The sequence below is a fragment of the Triplophysa dalaica genome, chromosome 6 (assembly GCF_015846415.1).
Source record: "Triplophysa dalaica isolate WHDGS20190420 chromosome 6, ASM1584641v1, whole genome shotgun sequence".
Taxonomy (NCBI): Eukaryota; Metazoa; Chordata; class Actinopteri; order Cypriniformes; family Nemacheilidae; genus Triplophysa; species Triplophysa dalaica.
This window is the reverse complement of record NC_079547.1, coordinates 17,991,674-18,005,446: the sequence shown is the minus strand read 5'-3', so window position 1 is coordinate 18,005,446 and position 13,773 is coordinate 17,991,674. Positions and strand designations below refer to the sequence as shown.

The 13,773-nt window shown below is 38.2% G+C and overlaps 1 protein-coding gene across 1 annotated transcript in view; it reads right to left on the bottom strand.

Moving 5' to 3' along the window:
* Positions 1-13,773, bottom strand: part of LOC130424656 (ribonucleoprotein PTB-binding 2-like) — a 44,455-nt gene that overhangs the window by 23,099 nt on the left and 7,583 nt on the right. The window contains exon 3 of the mRNA XM_056750490.1: positions 1,267-1,739. Coding sequence (XP_056606468.1) covers positions 1,267-1,739 — 473 coding nt within the window. The remainder of the gene's footprint in view (positions 1-1,266; positions 1,740-13,773) is intronic.

Below are 13,773 nucleotides of genomic sequence, written 5' to 3'. Positions count from 1 at the left end.
TATAATGTAGGACTGCAATGAAAATTCACAGGGCGTTTTAAATGAAGCCCAATGATGGTAAATATGTATTCATTTTATTAAATAATAATTGATAAGTTCTTCATTTTAGGGTGTACTATACCTTTAAAATCTTTTCATATAAAACCATTTCAAAAAGGCAGCACTAAGGACAAACCTCCATTAGAAGAACATTACTAAACAGTCGCTCCTTCCGATCACTATGCAGTTATGAAAGAAGCTTTCAGATCATTAAAACATCCTAAATATTAATGAGACTTTTTTGTCAACCCGGTCTGCATTTTGCATCTTCCGGCATCCTTTGCACACAAATGAGCTGAATCGTTCCCACAGTCTCTTGACTTATCTCATTTCTGTACAGTACTGGGGGCGTCAATAGAGCTCCAATATTGATTCACGAAGCAAAGCTTGAGTATTAAAAAGCCCTGAAAGCACAGTGATGCAATTTGAGGTCAAAGTCCTCAGTGCCTGATGCATCTTCAAGCCTCCAGCAGATGGTGTGGGTCTGGTGCCACTGCAAAGCATCATGGGATTGAGAGGGTGTACTGTAGAGTATTGATTTCTGTGTCGGCTGGTGTTGGCCCTAACTGCAGATCTAAAGTCAGTGTTGCCCTTTAGCTTTAATGGTTTTGATTAGGATGGAGGTTGAGGAAACCATATCCTGCATCAGCACTTAAAGGCAGTTTTCCTAGGTGGTATTGATTCATGGAGAAGGCTTGCGTGGTGAAAAGCTCTCTATATTAACAAGATGGACAGAGGAGTGAAGGCTGGGTAGGATTTTAGAACAAGTCATCGCTGCCACGTCTGGCAAAAGACCATCAGCACTTTTCTAATGGATGAAGATGTACAGGAGCTCAAACACAAGCACACGTCAAAAAATCAAGATGAAGCTGGTTCAAGTTCAGTTTAAAAATTTCAAGCTGTAACAAAAACATTGGAGAAAAGTGGAGGGCAGGGTTGATTGTAAAGCAATATCAGAAATAATGTAAAGCACTACTCAGGCCATGTTAGGTATGAAAAATCTGTTCTTTCAAATGTTACATTTTGTGTTGTTTTATGATCTGAAAATATTACAATATTACGCAATGTTCCAGCCTGTATAAATGAAACAGCTTTTTTATTTATTTAAATATTTCTTCATTGGCCAAAAAATTAAAGGTGAATTTAAATGATAAAATAGATTAAATGATAAAAAAAATTGTTGAGGTGAAACACCCAAAATCATAACAAAACACCTCCTCATCTCACCTGGCAGAAGACAGTTTTGTAGTGCTCTGAAAAAATGTGAGCCAGCTCCTCTGAGTCTTCGAAGTCCAGCGGCAGGCGATCCACGCACAGGCACTTGGAATGGAGGTGGTCAGTAGAGGTCAGTTGGTTGACATCAGCCCATTGCACCATAAGCGCCCGGTCACCCAACGGCTTCCCCAGGAGTTCTGACCGTGCCCTGGATGCCGAATCCTTCTTCATGTACTCCACGAAGCCGTAGCCTTTAGAGTGTCCCGTAAGGTCACTGTAAACCAGGAAACAGCGCTCGATGTTGCCATAGGTACGCACCAGCTCCTGAAACTGGGTGGCAGTGAGTGTGTAGGGTAGGTTGGTGACACACAGGAGAGAGTCCGTAGGCTGGAGCTGGACGGTGATGTCACGGCCGCGGACTGATGTCTGGTGCAGATTTCGGATGGCATCCTGTGCCTGGTCACCATTTAGAAGGGTTACGAAGGCTAGTGAGACACACACATAAAAACACACACATATGGACAAAACATTAAAAAAACACTCAAAGGGAAACTTGTTCTGAGTCACAAACATGAATAGAATAACTCATCAAAAGTAAGACTTGACATATTGACCAGAGAAAAGCATTTGGACAATGTTGAGATATTCTCAATGAAGTATTGGAGACAATGTTAATATTTTCATCAAGATGTTTCTATAGTACATTTTCAATATATAAAGTTAAAGTGTGTAATTTCTAAGGCACCAAAGTTAATTGAAAATGATTGTTTTCAAACAGGTTTCCTAAATACAATCAATAGTTCAACAGCACCAGAGAGACAGCGTTTGCACATTTTGGTGAAAATCAGCCTACAATGGCTTACCTATTGTTGTGTGTACATACTTAAATGGGACTGGACTGGACATATCATTTTTAACATAACACAATACACACTTTGCCATTACAAAAAGTTTTCTAAAAAATAAAATCCATTGCTATGGAAGTTGCTGTAACAGGCCATAACAATATTTGTTTTCAAACTAGATTTCAACATTTAACTGTAATGAATCCATTTCTATTTTTAGAAACATAAAAAAGTACATTCTTGAATAACAGAGAATAAAGCCTTCTGACTAAACAAACTCATTATTATTCTACATTCTAAGCATCAAGGTCGCTGGGAGATATATATCTGAGGTTATTCACTTCATTACAAAAATCCTCTAACTATTTTCTTTTCCAGTATGCTCTTAGATTCACATATTTTCAAATGAGAGCAATGTAAGGGTTCTTAAAAAATAGCCCTTGACACAGCTTACTCGCAGGTTAATGTAATAATTCATGACTCATTTCTAAACAAAAATGTCAATGGTTTAATATACAGTGGCAGTTTACCAACAAGCAGGATGTATTATTTAAGAAGTCGTTTTTTTTGATATTCAAAAAATATCTCCCATGTAATGTTCATGTGTACTAGACAAGCAAAAAACTTTTTTCATGTGCATGTTTTTAGACCAGTTTATGAACATACTGTAAGTAATTTCCAAAAATGTGGCAGTAAATATATTATAAGGCAATCAATGAATTACCATTAACATCACATGCAACATTAACATTAAAACATTTTAAATTACTCTGTGCAAGTCCATTGACTTAAACACAAAATGATTTTCGCGAATAACAGGAAGTAAATAGTTCACACATATTTTGCGACAGTCAGAGCAACAAACTGAAAATATCTTTTAAAATGTGCATTAATATAGTACAGAATATACTAGTTACCTTTTAGTACAATAGACGTGAACAGGCGCTGCATATAATGTCAAAGGTTCTTGAGCCTCAGATGGTCCCATTTATACTTTGTTAATTTTCGTTTAATTTTCGCCTTTTCCCTCTAGAATAAATTGAGTATACAGTATCTGGGACTTTTTGTATTGACAAAAAATAAATAAAAAACAGCTTGAACTAAGAAAAGCTAACACAATAATCGTAGAAATCACAGCCACTTTACTGGTGACAGGTCTTAGACGGCCATTTTTTAAAACACAGGAACCTGATTATAGCCTTTGTATAAATCGGTGACAGTTATTAGCTTTTTTCTATGCTAAGTCGAGGGTGGGGGTGTGTGGTAGGGGGCTTTATTGTAGCGGCATAAAGCCTATAATTCTTCTGCCATGATGAGACACCTAAAATGACTCATTAACATACCGTCCAGTCATTAAAAGGTGCTCTAGGCATTGACATTAAAATGACCAGGATGACGTTGTGCTCATCTGTCTTTTGCCAGTGACATCATGCCTCTATGGCAGATGTCTGAGTGGTTTTCTGCTCAGTATACTGTGGATTGGTTTCTGGTTACATCACAAGACAAAGCCACGACAATTACAGGAATTATAAAGTTCAAATCACAGCGTTGAGTGTCTTCATCCCATGGGCATTGTCTGTGTTGCGTTTCCACTTTCTCATTACACTCATTAGACTTTTCTTCAGCACTGAAATGATAATATGCTGGGGAGGAGTAATACTCGCTCAGATACCGAAGTGTGTGACATGAGCCCTACTGACACTGTGAACTCAATGAAATTCATTACAAAGGATGTGAAAGAACATTGCATTTAAAGCTTTATTGGGTTGCATGTTGTGGCACAAAGGGCTTGAGGATTTATGCTTTGAGGATTGCAACTTTAATTTGATTTCAAAACACATCTAATAAATGCATAAACATAGATTTTGCTCATTTATTATTGTATAATTGGGGGGTAAGGGACTGTGTGAAAAGTTCACACATTACATATAAACGAAGACAAATTTTTATTTTTATTGATGGAGAAACGTCATTTCATAACATCACACACAACGCAAAACTTGTTGTTTATTATCTTTAAACTTAAATACAGTTTGTAATAACCTGTTTCAACAAATCGCCTACTGGGTTTTTGTTTTTTAAGTGACTGACTCCTTTATGTTGGACCAGTAACCGGCCACATTAGTTTATACATGTCTGGTGATAGGACTAGATCTTCTACATCAAAAAGTTGCATTTTAACTGCATGCTTACATAAAGGGAAGTTCAATAAGAAAAAAGAATAGATTATGAGTCTGGTGTGTGCTTTATTTGCACAGTCTGTGTTGTTCGAGCAACTGCTACAGTAAAGGAATTAAACACACACCTGATCTGCAGATCAGGTAACAGAGCAAACATACACAGGAAATTTATGCTGTGCAAATAGCATGCTACAATCCTCTACTCTTAATACAATTCTGGTAACTGTCTGATTCTCAAGCTGGATTCAATAATGCACCTAATTTATATAGAATGGAAGGATGGTTATATTAATTCAGTGCATTTTGTGTCTAGTTAACAGGTTTGTGGGTAGTTAGCGATAAAGTTTTTGAGCTGTAATTGTTTGGTTAACTAACCTCATAGTGAAAGATTTGGCACAACTTTACATTCATTTCGCAATTTTCTTCCTTTTAGCCACATTTTGTTTCATATTTATGTGCCTCTTTTTACAACTAAAGACATTTTATGTGCCTCTTTTTACAACTGCAGACATGAGTAGAGAACCTCTTCTCCTGCAAAAGATGGTGGGCAAATATTAATCCAAACAGATGCACACTGTGTAAATCCTGACCGGTTGATGGGTCATGACTCAAAAATGATTTGCAGGTCTGTTCTGACTGGGGAAAACAACAACGCTAATAAAGAATAATACAAGCAACACAGTAACTAACCATACAATAAAAAATTTATGGCATTTTTGGCACAAAATTTGCTTGGTAGAAGGCAGCCAAATACAGCAGATGGACAGGGGTTATGTGATGCCCACATCCTCACAACTACACAGGGCGAAGGAAAGCAACCCATATTTTCCTAAATACGGGTTAATTTGGGAAAAAAGCTAAATCTTAATTGAATCAATATATATATTTCTGCCTCCTACAATTAATTAAGCATAATCAAAGTTATATTAACATATTAACAGAAGGCAAATGAATCATAAAGTCACGATAAAGTCAAAATTCGAGTCATTATCGGAGTCGTAGAAGTTCAACAGCGGCAGGTTATAACATTCTTTAATGGGCTGTAAAATGTTATAAATATGCTGATATCTAAATTAACAGAATATAATGATTATTAATCGCGAATTTAATATTTTGATCAAAATAATTGCGAATCTTAAGTTTGATCCGAATAATCATTATCATGTTACCCAGTATTATGCAGTCCAAGACAAATGTAAATATAGAAAGCAGCGAATTGGGTCACCATTGAATGCCCAAGAAAATATGTGTCCTGAAGCATAAGGATTTGTGAACCTCTGTTGTAGTGGTGTGCGAATTACGACGCTATGTATGAGACACAAACACATGCAATCGCAGCGGTTTTCGTTTACAACTGGGTCTGTGGCAAAAAGTAGAAGACACAGATCTGCCCTAATGCTGTGCACATTATGGCTTGTTAGGCTCCGATCGGGCTGGGTGTCATTACCAGATGGCTGTAAAATCTTAGCAGTCACCAAGGCCATCAGTGACAGGCCAAGTTTGGGTCCTTCAGGCTGTGCCTTGACAGAGTGTCCAACCCCCACTGGCTGCCTTCAGTGGCAGAACACAAACAAGCCTTCCCCTGCTGCTTTACAGCATGTCAATAATCAAGCAGGCAGGCAGACGCACATATACACATATATCACAAACACTCTAACAGGCGCTGTGATCCAGCCACCGCTGTATGACGTGTCAAGTGGCGGGTCAGAGCTATACAAACACTCGCGCATATCTGCGGCTCCTGGCCACGATTGTATGAATTCTAGGGTCATGTGACCTAACGCTAAAATGAGCCACGCGGACACACGCGTGCGTTTTGGTCTCCACCTGCTATCTCTCAGCATGCCAGTTAGCAATGAAAACTGCCAGCAAAGCCGACAGCTGCTATAGATGTGGAATATATGTACTGATGAACATGCAAAAGAACAAACGGATGAACGTCTTTCATCTTTGGTGTTAAAACAGGCTCTGGGGGCTCTGCATTCATATTCAGCCTGACAAGTGAAGGATAATGTAAAACATCCTGACAGGATTCTGAAGCAAAGCTGAGGGTCTTGTATCATCTTGCATGCGGAGGTTTTGGGATTTCAGTCCTTTGGGGCACAGCCCACTTGAGTATGACCTACTATGGCTCATTTAATGAATTGGAAGAGGCTGACAGGCTTTTTTTTAAGGTAAAAATTGCATTACATGTCAGTAGATTCATATGAGTAGTGGTGATGTGCAGTATTTCGTTTTCAGTGGAACAGACAGTGTTCTGATGTGAGACAGAGAAATGATGAACATGTCTGTGACAGCTATGTGAGCAACTGCTCCTGGTCATTATGTACAAACTTTTCCATGGGGCCTCCTAAAGAAAACGTTCTCATGCATACCAATCCAGACAAGTTCAGAAAAACCCTCACATGCACGGCTGATTGAAAACACCGAAATGTGAACTTCATCACATCCCAATTCCCATGTGGCAAACATAATGGAGCAGTTAAATGCTAGCATTACCCAGCCTCGATATTCAAATGCTTTCTGCTCTACAGCAGACACGACTTTGGCCTTTGTCCTCTTGCAAGTGCATGTTTAAGTGCGAGAGTGTGTGTGTTCCCTCTCTCAAGCCGCCTACATTTGCCACCGCATCAATTAATGATGATCTCCTTCTGTTTTACCAGCATCAGTCATCCGGCTGAAGTGGTCATGGGGCCAAGCAGTCTCTCCCACACGCTCCCGTAAAAAGCCCCTCTAAAGCTTCAAGTGGACAACGAGACCCCCGCACCGCCATTGGATCCATTTGCAGCCCCCTCTCTCGAACTTCATCAGCTGTGAGATGCATGCTGGGGGATTGTTCTGATGGAGTGCTCGTGCTGTTTGAATCATGTGCATTTAATCATCACCTACACGTTCCCTTTTATTACAACTATCACCTTAATAAAAAGGGAAATCTGATGAAATCTATCGAGAACATGGCTGGGTCATATATTACTTTGTAATGCACCGAAAAGAAATATAAAACTACAGTTCGATTGAAGACAATAAAATCTTTTTTTGAGATCACAAGAATTTTTGCACTTGAAGTGAAGTGAACCAACGCTGAATCCTCTTTACCCTACTTCCAAAAAATCCCAAATTGAATACATAAGAATACTTTTGCATTTTAAATGTCCCATGATCTAAATACCTGCTTTTCTAGATCCAATAAATTTGCAAATAAAATTTATTTCCAAGAAGAAACAAGACACGCCCCCCTTTTACGAAGTAAATGCAAATTCGATTCAACCGGACTTTAAAGGAACATAATATGACAACTTGTCAAAAAACACACAAAAACCAATTCGAATTACATTTATTGCAGTATTTATATCTAGCGCTAAGTTTAAATATCTCTATATGCTCAAAATATTAATCATTGTCTCTCTTAAATCTATTGTGTCACTTAAGAAGACATACAGGCGTGGAAAAAATCAGAGACCCTTTCAAAGATCGTTTTCAGTTTTTCTGTATTTACTATTTAATGGTATGTGTTTAGGTAAAATGATAATTTTTGTTTCATTTTGTGAACTACTAACAATATTTCTCCAACATTTTAAATTAATATATTGTTTCTATTTGCATTAATTTGCAGAAAAATAAAACTGGTGAAAAAGCTCAAAATAACCGAAAAGATGCTGTGTATTTTTTCAGATCTCAATTACTGCAAGGAAAGCAAGTTCATATTCCTTTTAAAGCAATACTCACAACATTGACCCAAATCTAAGTCTCAGCACGGCTAAGCATAACTCTCCTCTCCTAGTTTTTAAATCTCAAAGGTGCGACGGAAACATGACATGTGCGGTCAGTGGGCAGCCACTTCCTGCCTTTCCCCCATTGATCATACACGTCACATAACAGTAGTTTTTAACGCCTGTGATTTGTCACTGTACGCGCTGATGAAGCGTCCGTCGGGAGTACGTGCGAACGCTCACATGGCAATTAATTTCAGCACTGTAAATCAGTCATTTGGAAACTGGGCATAGCAAACAACGGCGCACATAACGAGAGTCCATGTGTGAAATGACAGCATGTGGGCTTCTAATGGTGTTCTTCTCCTCCCTTTGGGACTAGAATTTAGCTATTATGTGTGCCATCTCCCTGCATAATAAGTCACTGTTGAGAATGATCAGTGAAGTGCTGTGAAGGCATGAGAAAGATCTTGAGATGTTGTATTGACGCTGAGTGTTACGCAATTGTCTGCCTAAATGTTCGAAGGATTTGTAAAGTAGACAATTGTGCATTCTAAATATGTAGAAAAAAGCATTTTAAGAGGAGCCAGGGGTGTTCAAAGGATGCAGTTACTCAATGCGTATTTAAAGACAACTTTTATGACAATGTAATCGGCAGTGAGCTATGGGCAAGTTTCAATTTGATGAAAAGCTAATAAAATAGCATCATGCTTTCAATTTCTGTTATTTCTGTACATGCTAATTTTGTTCTCATACAGCTGCGGAAAGAATTATTATTTTCAGTTTTTCTGAATTATTTATAACTTGATATGTTATTATGATATAATTTATTCCAATATTAATATTTTTATAGTACTGCTAATGTGCACCAGTCGTTTCTATGCTATTAGGCTTTTTCTACTATTGTCCGAGCTCTAGATAAAACTATACATTAGCTTGTCCTATGACCTCATAATCACCATTATGATTATTCCTCGATCACGACCAGCCCGTCCACACCACTCAAAGTGAGTCTAATCACTTTATTGGATACAATAACATAACCGTCTCTAGTTTCAAAAATATGACAGTAGACTTCACAAAAGCCTTTTAAAAGGACTGAAATAAGTCCCTCTTGATCAGATCCAGTGCCGTAGTTCAAGAAGATCTTTGACAGTCTATCAAAAATAATTGGGCACAATGAGCAGGGATCTATGATAAGCCTATATATATATAATATATGATTTTTTATATAGCCTTACTTTTTTTACTGCATTAGACAGAAAGAAATTTTTTAGCTGATGTTAATAGGTCGGGTCTAAATTTCTAAATGCAAAAAGCACATTATTTGTATGTTTCAGTATGAATTGCCTTTACCCCTGTGATGGTATATGTATTTATATCCTTTACATATGGCAGACGCTTTTATCAAAAGCAACTTACAAGTAGGAGAGCATATAAACATTTTGTCAACATGCTAAACAGTACCGTTAGTTTACAAGGCCATGCAACTAGGAGGATTAAAGCTGGTGTAAGCAAGGGAAAGAATGAACAAGATTATATATTTTTGTATATTATATATATGTCTAAATACTGCATGTATGTATACAAGAAAAAAGTTGTGCTGACTAACCCGAAAAAAGAGAAATGTGTTTCCATGAATCCAAATCTATAGATTCTACATTTTATGTCATAAACTGCCGTGAGGCTGTGTTGGATTGTATCATAATGTATATAATATCAAATTTAAAGTTATTGGAAATCACATTTTCTTCAATATCATTCAGCCCCTGTAGCTGTATATCAATGACACAACATTGCATGCACATTCCCAAACAAAAGCATTATTAATATAGGTAACCACCTGTGTTGACTAGGCCTACTGAGCCAAAATCCCGGGTGCGTCTTTATTATTGGACAGTGCAGTTTGAACAAAGTCCCATTGTTAAACCTTAATTCCCATGCCCACCGCATCCATTGTCATCCCGCTGCCTGTCCGGAACACCACACATTCCTTCAGAATTCCATCACGGAATGGATGGCACTATTGAAACAAATGAGCTTTTTTAACTCTACAGTGTAACCGTACTTGGAAGATCCAGGGTGGTTGATGATGCTTTTCAAGTGTTCAATTAACATGCTTTGTTTCACAACAGGCAGCCATTAACAATCGCATTCAATGTGCAGAACCAATTTGTTGGGCTTACTGAGGCGAATCCTGGGTAAACTTTGGATTGGAGATGGAAGATAATAAATATTCCTCATTACCAAAGGAGGCGAAGCAACATCCCGAAGCAAAATCCCTCTACAAGAGTGTGTGTCTGCACTCACACAAAACACACACACACCCTCTGTTCTGTAATTATGGGAAAGAACTTCTCCGCAAATTACTTTTAAAGCCACCATTAGGATTACAGAAATAAGGACAAGCAAAGTGGATTTCATGGGCACAAATGTTACCGGAAAAGCCATGCAGTCAGATAAAAGTGAGGGAGGGGGAGAGAAGGGAAAGACTCATCCCTAATGGCCTTTCTAGACACGGACAATTCAATTAACGACACTGCTGTGTAGGTTCTCTTGCATTACTTTCTCTCACATATGCACTTTTCTCCTACAGTATCCCATTTGACTGTACTGCATTAAAGATGCAGATTCCTGCAAGGAGGAAACCCAACAAAATAATAGAATGCCGGCTTAAATACACGGATGAAACAGATTCACGAAATTGGAAAAAAAGTGTATGTACAGAGGACTTCCATAGTTTGGCCGATGTTGGATTTAAAGCAACACTTTGTAGTTTTTAATCTTTAAATAATTTTAGCTGTAGAATAACTCTTAACCAAAGAGTTATATTACCGCTGCTACCTGAGCAGCCTCATAGCGGCTACAACCACACTCTGTAAGTTCTGTACACACAGCCTCGCCCATCCCCTGCCTGCGGAAGAGTGTGATATGGTTTCCAAACAACGTTTCTGCATTCACTGGTTCCATCAGCTGACTGCTGCCGCTTATGAGTCCCTGCAGGATTTTGAGATTGCAGAATTTAATGCATAATGAAACATCCACCGCTGGTCTCCCTGCTGGTCTTTGGTAAATATTAACCGATGTTTCATTTCGACAAATAAACTTATCCTAAACTTGAAGCCTGAAAAATAATCTTTACTTGATGGAACCTAGTGCTTTCTCTTTTTTGAGCAGTCGATTCAACGTACAAACGCTGTCACGAAAAGATAACAAAGTATTGAAAAACAGATATATTTTTCCTTTTTTTTGTTTCACATACACAAAACAGCGCTGTCAAAGCGACCTGCGCTTAAACAGATCCAGGGAAATAAGTAAAACATACACATACGCATATCCAGGTTTAACCCAAATTTGCTTTTTAGTACCTTTTCTCGACATAAACAGTGTGTGTGTTTAGACTTCTTGCGTCTGTAAAAATGTTTTTTACAGAACAACTATAAACAATGTGGCCCCTTTACGCAAACCAGTGCTCTATTTGCTTGAGCCACCCAGAGAGTTCTAATGTACCTGGTTTACGTTATCATTCCTATTTATATCCAAGATTCAGGTGGTTGCGCTACCCTTTTCTTCGAACAGCAGCAGCATGAGATGGCACATCGGGTGATAGCAATTGTTTGGAAACGTTATTTATGTAATTCCCACCAGTGTTGCAGAAGTTACAAACTTGACCTTAAAGTGATAATGAATCAAATGTAAATATTATTTTTATGTCAACATGCTGCTATTGTACATAAAGCCAATTGAAAGCTCTCAAACAACAAACCATCAGCAAATGAATACCATCACCCATGACTAGATATTTCCTCTCTGAACCACATTTGAGGTCAGGCATCATCATTGTTTATTGACATCAGCAACATTCCACTAAGTGAACAGCACCGGTGCAGTCCTAAAGAGAAGCTGCTTTCATTTCTAGGGAATCCAAACATTTATAAAGCTGGAAGAACAGCATCGGCTAAAACAGAGAGCTGTCCACCAGCCTTGTTTGGCATTTAAAGATGGGATCCATTTAGACACACATGATTTTCTCAAGAGGCTTCAGAAATAAAAGAAAGCAGGGTTGATTTTATACATTCAGGATTTCAGAGTGATGTCTGTGTTTTGTGTGACATGCAGTGAACCTCTATATTCTTCGTTTCGTATGTAACAATGGGAGTCAAAGAACCTGGCAATTTTTTTATTGATATCTGGGTCACAATATGTTAATAGAAAATCAATAGAAAACATCTGCAATAATTAGAAAATTTACATTTGGTAATTTAGCAGACTCTTTTATCCAAAGCGACTTACAGAGAGTTCAGGGACCAATAAGCGACATTTAAGTCAAACATCAATAATGAAGTATGGGTCTATACTGCAACAGTACGCTTTAAACCTCACATACTCTATGTGGATACTGCTTGTATTGCCAATATTAATAAAAAATATCCATGTGAGAAATGTAACAAAATGGTTGATTCGTGCTATCAGAATATTGTTTACAGTGAAAACTAGATCCTTTTCAAGGGATACTCCACCTAAAAATGAAAATTCAGTCATGAATTCCTCATCCTTAAATTTTCCAAACCTGTATACATTTCTTTGTCTGGTTAAACACAAAGATATTTGCAAAAATGTTAGCAACTAAGATTTCCATGGCTCTACTGACTACCATATCATAGAAATTGTACGAATTTAAGAAAACAAACCTGTTCTGGGGCACCTCTCACAACCATTTTTGACTGCTCTAGTAATCTCAGTTCCTCACATTCTTCTTAATATCTTTCTTTGCGTTCAACAGAACAAAGATAAGTTAATAAGGTTTGGAGCTCCTTGAGGATAAGTAATTCATGAGAGAATTTACATTTTTGGGGAGAGTATCCCTTTAAGGGTTCTGTTTAACATTATTTGCCCATGCATTGAACATTTATAGTCTAGAAAGTCGAACTGAAAGACCTAAGTAAGATTTAGCAAGCAGAACTAGTAAAAACAAGACAGATTTGAGATCAGACTATGGCGTCTTATAACGGGTTGTATGAAATGAGAGCTTGCCACTATTGTCACTATATTTGTTTTGGAAGGCAGCTCTTCCCTGGCAGGACTTAAAAGCATATGTTCCGATCATTTATACGCCTAGGAACATTCATAAAGCAGTACAATACAACTATACCATACAGATAGAGAAGGGGGTGGGGTGTAATTCCCTTACAGTACGCCTCCAGGATCAGTAATATCAAGAGCATATTTCAGTTCTGGGCTGTATGCCAGGCAAGACAAGAATTCTTTTCCGGTAGATTTCATTTTTTTCTTCATTTTTCACTATCATATAAGCTGTCATTCTTTTCCTCTACAGTCTCTATCAATATTTCCTAGCCTTTCCTCATTTCCTCTCTTGGTAATTCATTATTCTTTTTCACACCCCACGGATCTTTTAGTTAAACTCGACTCCAGCCGAAAGTGCAGCTATACAGTAGCTACCCAGCAAGTCTGTTAGCGTTGTAAACAGTTCTGTGAACTTCTAAGCGCTTCAACAGCGAAATGGATTTGGGGACGGTATTAAAGGGCAGAGGTACAGATAGACCGTTCCAGCGAACCTCACGCCGGCACCCTTGCCATCAGAGCTTCTGTTAGGGTGCTGGCAGGAGGTGACAAGCCCAGAGCGGCTGGAGGATGAGATCACCGCGGGGTTTCACCTTTATCCCTAGACACTGCTAATTAGAGCATGTGAGAATGCTGGCCGGGGTTTTAGGTACTGACGACATTTAGCGGGACCAGATCCCAGCATTACCTTAAGGTGCAGGT